Source organism: Phyllostomus hastatus, unplaced genomic scaffold (assembly GCF_019186645.2).
Source record: "Phyllostomus hastatus isolate PE091 unplaced genomic scaffold, TTU_PhHast_1.1 phas_scaffold_55, whole genome shotgun sequence".
NCBI classification, from domain to species: domain Eukaryota; kingdom Metazoa; phylum Chordata; class Mammalia; order Chiroptera; family Phyllostomidae; genus Phyllostomus; species Phyllostomus hastatus.
Genome location: NW_025334035.1, coordinates 337,281 through 344,986, shown reverse-complemented (window position 1 = coordinate 344,986; position 7,706 = coordinate 337,281). Strand labels below are relative to the sequence as shown.

General features: G+C 53.0%; 1 protein-coding gene across 1 annotated transcript in view; it reads left to right on the top strand.

Moving 5' to 3' along the window:
• Nucleotides 1-948: 948 nt before the first annotated feature.
• TRPV1 (transient receptor potential cation channel subfamily V member 1) overlaps nucleotides 949-7,706 on the top strand; it is a 32,595-nt gene continuing 25,837 nt past the window's right edge. Inside the window, exons 1-7 of the mRNA XM_045824450.1 lie at nucleotides 949-1,235; nucleotides 2,017-2,183; nucleotides 2,261-2,413; nucleotides 2,893-3,033; nucleotides 3,180-3,478; nucleotides 4,520-4,699; nucleotides 7,375-7,533. Coding sequence (XP_045680406.1) covers nucleotides 952-1,235; nucleotides 2,017-2,183; nucleotides 2,261-2,413; nucleotides 2,893-3,033; nucleotides 3,180-3,478; nucleotides 4,520-4,699; nucleotides 7,375-7,533 — 1,383 coding nt within the window. The 5' untranslated portion in view covers nucleotides 949-951. The remainder of the gene's footprint in view (nucleotides 1,236-2,016; nucleotides 2,184-2,260; nucleotides 2,414-2,892; nucleotides 3,034-3,179; nucleotides 3,479-4,519; nucleotides 4,700-7,374; nucleotides 7,534-7,706) is intronic.

The following is a 7,706-nucleotide window of genomic DNA, read 5'->3' as shown; positions in this document are numbered from 1 at the left end:
TAGGGGATGTGGAGGAGCCTGGACCCCGAGGGAGGTGGCATCTGAGAGGTGGTAAGATTTTGGCAAGAAAAGGAGGAGAAAGCACCCTAAGTGGAGGCACTACAGTAGGAAAGGCCATGGAGATGTGGGACAGCCCTGGGTGCCAGGGAGTGGGGATGCCCAGGTGGATGGAGGGAAAGAGCAGGAGGGGAGAGAAGAACAGTATCTACACAAGTTTACAGCCACAGGTGCTGGCATTTGCCAGCTTAACTCTAGGTGTTCAGGCTTGGGAGGTCCACTGGCCCCTCAAAGCAGAAAAGTTCAGAGCCAGGATGCTTGACATGCAATAATTTTGTAATAATAATAAAAAGTGCAAAAAATCCCCTACAAACTCAGTGGTTGCAGCAGCCAGGTAGAAGAGCAAAGGCTGGTGAGGGCAGGGCTGATGATAGGTGTGCAGGGCGCAGGGGGGCCTGTGCAGGTGGAATGGGAAGGTGTCACCCTCCTCCAGCCGCCCGGTTCTGTGATTCAGACGGCTCAGCTCTTTGTGGCTGAGCTGTCTTCATCACGCGTCACAGCCAAAGACAGTCACTCCCCCTGTTTCCCTTATTCTGTTCTTGAGGGGCTGTAGAGTGGTGACATTATCCGCAGTCTGCAGATGAGGCAACTGAGGCCCAGAGAAGGGGACTGACCCATCCAAGCCCCACAGAGCCTGCTGACTCCAAGCTGGGGCCTGTCCACTTCCAGGCTGATGTCCCTGGGGCTGCTACTGGGCTTTCTGGGGTGGGAGGCACAGCATCCCCGAAAGCGTCCATTCTGGGGGGCTTGGGGTAGCAGCTGTTGGACCTCTGGGATGTCCTGCTTCACAGGGGCCTTTGCTAGGAGGGCAGTTAGTGGGCGGGGTCGTACAGTTCTGGAGCTGGGAACAAACCTGATCTTGGTGGCTGCCTGCAGGCTGCCTCTTGGGCAAGGATGAAGAAACGGGGGAGCTCAGAGTCAGGGGAGTCTGAGGACTTGCCGCAAGAGGACTCCCTCCCAGACCCCCTGGACGGCGACCCTCACTCCAGGCCAGCTCCAGCCAAGCCCAACATCCCCACGGCCAAGAGCCGAGGCCGGCTCTTCGGGAAGGGTGACTCGGAGGAGCCTTCTCCTCTGGACTGCTCTTACAAGGAAGGTCAGCCAGCCTCCTGCCCGGCCATCACAGTCAGTCCTGTTCTCACGGTCCAGAAGGCTGAGGATGGCCCCACCTGCACCCGGTAAGCTGTGTCTGAAGCCTGGTTTCCTCCCCACCAGGAGTCCAACTGGCTCAGTGGGCTGAGGCCCGGCCGTGGAGGCATCGAGTGGTGCTCTGGCTTATGGGCTGAAGGTCACAGAGCTGGAGAGCCTGGGAGCCTTCAGAGGTCGTCCATTGCAGCATCTGCACTCACAGGACCTATAAGACACGTGGTCACCAATATTGGCATGTAGGCTGATCTTAGTTACCAGCTGATCTCCAGGTGTCCAGGCCTAGAATGTTTACTAGGCTCAAACACTTAGATTTTCAGTCAAAATGCTCAAGGGCTGGATGCTTTTAGACAGAGAGCACAAAACAGCTCCAGTGAGGAGCTCACCAGCCCTCCCATCTCCTCCAGGGCAAGAGAGAGAGGGCATGTGCGCTGGCTGACGTCTGGGGCATCGTGAGGACAGTTTTTAACTTAGCTGGGGCCAGCCAAACCCTTGTCTCCAGCCCCTCTAGGCTACGGCCTTCTGAGCCCAGCTCCTGAGCAGGCAAAGAGGCAAGTGGCCTGGGGGTTGGAGAAAGCCTCGAGGGCAGAGACTTTCTAGATGGTGTCTACAGACAGGGTGAGGGCAGAAGGGGGCCTGTGCACCGCCCTGTTCCATGTAACATACACTTTCTGGACAGTCACTGAGCCGGCGGGGTGGATGTTATACCAGGGTGTTCCCTGGGGGTTTCACTATGCTGCCCCACAAGCTCCGAAGGCCTCAGGCCCATGGAGGAGACGGGAGTAGGAGATAAGGGTGTTTTCTGTCCCACAGGCAGCTATGCCAGGACTCCGTCCCTGCCGGCACCAAGAAAAGTCTCAAGCTCTATGACCGCAGGAAGATCTTTGAAGCTGTCGCTCAGAATAACTGTGAGGAGCTAGAGAGCCTGCTGCTCTTCCTGCAGAAGAGCAAGAAGCATCTTATGGACAGCGAGTTCAAAGGTGGCTGTGGAGAGGGCCGGGTTCTGGGTGCAGCCCCAGCTGCCACTCCCCTCTCTGACCCTCACTGTATCTTGCAGACCCAGAGACAGGGAAGACCTGTCTGCTGAAAGCCATGCTCAACCTGCACAACGGGCAGAACAACACCATCCCCCTGCTCCTGGAGATTGCCCGGCAGACCGACAGCCTGAAGGAGCTTGTCAACGCCAGCTACACAGACAGCTACTACAAGGGTGAGGAGAGGCGGGGTGGCGAAGCTCTGCCACAAGCATACGCAGAGCCAGGAGGGCACAGGCACCCGGGGCAAGCCTCTGAGCAACTTACTCCTTGTCCCAGCTACCAGCTTGGCATTTCCTGGTCCTGGGGTCCCTGCTTCCCCAACCTGCTGGCTTGGATTCTCCTGGGGCTAAGGGTCCCATCCTCCCTCTGTGGGCTTGGTGTTCCTGGCCTCTGGAACTGTTGGCCTCCCTCTCTGCTGTGCTCTTTGCCCTTGGGCAATTTTGACTCCTCCAGCTTCCAGTCTGGTGACCCTTGCTCCTGGGGGTTCTCTAGTCCTGCCTTAGGGACTCCCTGGGCCCCCTTTGCAGATCTTGGCCCTGCTTCCTCTACTGGGGGAGTCATCTGCCACGGTCTTCCCAGGCTGTCCCCCAGCACCTGTTTGGGCACCCCTGCAGGACACAAGCCCAAAGCCAACAGCACGCATCCTCCATAGGCCAGACGGCACTGCATATCGCCATCGAGAGGCGGAACATGGCACTGGTGACCCTCCTGGTGGAGAACGGGGCAGACGTCCAGGCTGCAGCCAATGGGGACTTCTTTAAGAAAACCAAAGGGCGGCCTGGCTTCTACTTTGGTAGGGAGACCATGTGGCAGACACTTGACTTATTGATGATTGCTGAGCAGAGGTTTGGGGTGGAGATGGAGGGAGATGCAGGCTGGGTGTTCCAGGGCCCCAGCCGCCTGTTCCTGGGGCCCACTGTGTGCCTGTGTTGGCTGCAGGTGAGCTGCCCCTCTCCCTGGCTGCGTGTACCAACCAGCTGGGCATCGTGAAGTTTCTGCTGCAGAACTCCTGGCAGCCGGCAGACATTAGTGCCAGGGACTCCGTGGGCAACACAGTGCTGCACGCGCTGGTGGAAGTGGCGGACAACACAGCTGACAATACCAAGTTTGTGACGAGCATGTACAATGAGATTCTGATCCTGGGGGCCAAGCTGCACCCTACGCTGAAGCTGGAGGAGCTCATCAACAAGAAGGGGCTGACTCCACTGGCCCTGGCTGCCAGCAGCGGGAAGATTGGGGTAGGGAGGGGGCTTCGTGCTGAGCTGGGGGTGCTGTGGGTGCTGTGGGTGCTGTGGGAGGGGATTGCCTGCCTCTGTGAGCATGCCTGACATCTCCACCCTGTGAGTCCTGATGCTGTCACAGCAGCCTGTCGGGGTGGGGTGGGCCATTAGAGTAAGCCAGAGGAATTGCGAGAGCCGAGCAGAACCCAGCGCAGAACCCGGCGTTGCACATGTGGCCATTTCTTTCTCTTTTTTATGGTTTCAAATCAACTGTATTGAGGTGTAATTTACATAAAACAAATGGAAACAAAGTATTCCGTTTGATGAGTTCTGATAAATGCATACAGCTATAACCACCACCCCAGTCAACCCACAGAACCTGTTATTGCCCCAGCAGTTCTCTCTTGCCCTTTGCAGCCAGTCTTCCCGCCCCCCTGCCGTCCCTGCTCTAGACACCTACTGATTTGCTTTCTATCACAGCAAATGGTTTTGCAAAAAAAAAAAGTTCTTTGTCCATTTGCTGTCTCAGTTTCTGAGAAGCAAACCTAAACATTTAATCTAATTAAATGATCACGAGATGCTTTTCCATTGGCTCTTGTCAATGTTATTTTTATTGAAATTATTGGGGTGACATTGGTTAATAAACTTACACAGGTTTCAGGTGTACAGTTCTATAATATATCATCTGTATATTGCACTGTATCCACATATGGCTATTTCTGATTTCTAAATCTGAGCATCCCCAATAAGACATGGAGAGGGGTTGGGTGCTGGGGCCTGGCCATGGGGGTGGGTTGAGACGAGGGTAATAGGAATGTGATCAGCCAGGTGTGATCACATGATGGGTCAGATGTGGCTGCAGTTGGGGTCTGAGGCAGCGGCAGGTTGATCTTGATGGTGGTCAGAAGGCTGCAGGATGGAGGTAGGTGCTTGGGTGGGGTCTCCAGCTATGCTGGGAGGCAGAATTATTCCTGAAGCAGAGCTGGTGGCCCAGTGGGGACACAGCCTGTAGCGGGGCACCGGGCTGGTCTCTCACAGGCTCTTGGATTCCCACGGCAGGTCTTGGCCTATATTCTGCAGAGGGAGATCCACGAGCCCGAGTGCAGGCACCTGTCGAGGAAGTTCACCGAGTGGGCCTATGGGCCCGTGCACTCCTCGCTCTATGACCTGTCCTGCATCGACACCTGCGAGAAGAACTCGGTGCTGGAGGTGATCGCCTACAGCAGCAATGAGACCCCCGTGAGTGGGCCGGGGCTGGGACCCAGGGAGGGCTTTCAGTCTCGCTGCACCCCAGCCTCCACCCCACCCCGGTGGGGTGTCTGTTCTTCCTAAGGCCCTTTCAACAGCCCTGTTGTGTTCTCATCGATGAAAACCTGCTGCCCGGGGCCTGGGTCCCGCAGCCTCATCAACCCGTTCATTCCTCTTGAGTGTTTTCCTTCATCATACGGACAATACACAATCGTATCCCCCTTAAAACTTAAATCATAGACAAAAAGAATCCTTCTTTTATCCATATAAAAACATGTAGCTTCATTTTGTTTACACAAATGGGACCATGCTACACATCACATAGAAAAACCAATTTTTTCACTTAATGTTGTGTCTTGTAGACAGTTTTATGTCAGTCCACCAGGGTCGGCTCCCTTAAAAGAAGTGCCACACACCATTGCATAGTAGGGGCGGGGAGAAGCGTCCATGGAAGGCCATCTGGGGCATTTCCAGTTTTTGCTACTATGACGCCATAGGCCACTTGGCATGGGTTCAAGAATTTTTCTATGAAGCATAGCTGGAATTGGAATTACCAAGTCAAAAAGTATGTACATTTTAATATTTTAATAGCTACTGCCAAGTTATCCTCCAAAACAGACTTTATCAGTGCGCTTGCCCACCACGGTACACAGTTACCTTTGGCCACGCCAGCCTGGGTGTTATCCATCTTTTTATTTTTTAAAACTATTTAAGTGCATGGAGCCAAAAATGCTATCTCATTGATGTCTTTTTTTAATTGAATTTATTGGGTGACATTGGTTAATAAAACTACATAGGTTTCAGGTGTACAGTTCTATAACACATCATCCGCACATTGTGCTCTGTGTTCGCCACCCCAAGTCAGGTCTCCTTCCATCACCTTTTACTCCCCCTTCATCTCATTGATGTCTTAATTCTCACTGTGTTGGTCCCCGTGAGGTTGATCATTTTTTCGTATGTTTATTGACCATTCATATTTCTTTGGTAGATTTCCTGTTCATTGTCCTTTGCTGTCTCTTCTACTGGACTGTTTGCCTTTTTTGGTTTGTGGGTGTTCTTGTTACAGAATGAATTGATCCTTTTTTTGTTGCATGTTACAAATATTTTATTTTCCCCTAGTTTGTCTCCTGTCTTTTAACTTTGTTCAAGGCATCATTTGTTTATAAAAGGTTTTCTTTTTGACAGAGGCAATTGGTTAACCTTTTTTTAACTTTTAAATAAATTTATGGGGGTGACATTGGCTATACACTTATATAGATTTCAGGGGTATAATTCTATAAGACATCATCTGTATATTGTATTGCGTGTTCACCACCCCAATCTTTTTCTTTTATAGCTTCTGTGACTTGTTGTCTTGCTTTGGGAGGCTTCTCCCACTTCAAGATTAGACACATACCCTCCCATCTTTTCTTTTACCTCCTTTGTATGTATTTTATGTTTGCCTCCTTAACTTATCTGGAATTTATGTCTGTGTTTGTGGGAGGTGGGCATCTTACTTAATTACTTGGTTTGCAAATGAGGGTCCTGATGCCACTATATGAAAGGCACCCCCTGCCACCACTATTTTGAAAAGGCCACTTTCCCTGTCCGTTCTTTCTAAGGTGATGTTCTGAGCCTTGAGGCTGACCTGGGGCCGGAGCCTGTGCTGTTGGTGATGAGGGGCTGCCACCATGTCTCACAGGGAAGAGAGGCTGTAGTTACCAAGCAGCGTCCAGCGGCAGGGGAGGCCTGGCCTGCAGTGCTCTGATCTGTCAGCACCCACCCAGGCTCCATGTGGAATCTGGAGGGCTGGCCTGGTAGCAAATGGCCTTAAAAGGACTGGGGTGTTTGTCTGAGAGAAGGGAGGGATCTGGTGCCACAGCTGCCACCTTCTGTCTCCGGAGGCTTTCAGGGGCCAGGACTGCAGTATGGGGCCCCTGAGTGTGGAGCTGGAACCACTGGCGGGAAGCAGAGGGGAGAGACTTTATTCTGGAGGATAGATCTGCCCAACAGCTAGCGTTTCTCCACAGGCTTCTTGAGGCAGCAGGAGCTCTCCATCCCCAAAAGTATTCAAGAGGACACTGAACAGGGATCTCGTTGGGATACTTGAACCTCAAAGGAGATCTCCTGGATACCAGCCTTTTAACCCAAAGCATACTTGTAGTTATGGTATCCCAGGCACTCACCACGGGAAAGGCTTTCTAGTTGCCAGTCTCACATTGGTAATTACCACTCCTGCCTGGATGGCCTGCCTGACCCAGAGCTGGAAATGTGAGAAATAAGGAACCCAGAGGCTTGCCCTACCTTCCCTCAGCCCTTCCCAAAGCAGTCTCATGCAAGACTGCCTGTGCCAGCCTCTCCCCATTATTGTGGGAATAATAAGGAGGTAGGCAATCTGGAATTAGTTATTAGAGGTAATGGGCACATAATGCTGGGCAACACTTACTAGTTCTTAAGTGTCAAGAGCACTTGTCCAATTTTACCCCATTCGCTGTACGTACACACAGGGGCACTGAGGCCTGGAGGGTGGGCCTGCTCATTCAGACCCTCAGTGGCTCTGTGGGCTGAGGATGTGGTCATGGCCGGTCCAGTGCAGAGACGTGGGTGTGAGGAGTGCCTCAGGCTGATGAAACCTCGAGGGGGCTGCTGGTGGGTGAGTGAGCCTCACCTCTCTTTGCTCCCCTTAGAATCGCCACGACATGCTCTTGGTGGAGCCACTGAACCGCCTCCTGCAGGACAAGTGGGACAGATTCGTCAAGCGCATCTTCTACTTCAACTTCTTCATCTACTGCTTGTATATGATCATCTTCACCACGGTCGCCTACTACAGGCCTGTGGAAGGCTTGGTGCGGCCTGAGGCTTGGGCCTTGGTGTGGAGTGGGGGGAGAGGGGATGGCATTCCTATAAGACCCTGAAGACCTCAGGCCCCAGCTGGGCCCTGAACTCCTTCCCTGTCCTGGAAACCTTCCCTGTCTCCTGTTCTGAGCTGCTCCCTTAGCCGCCTGGTTCTGTGAGGCTG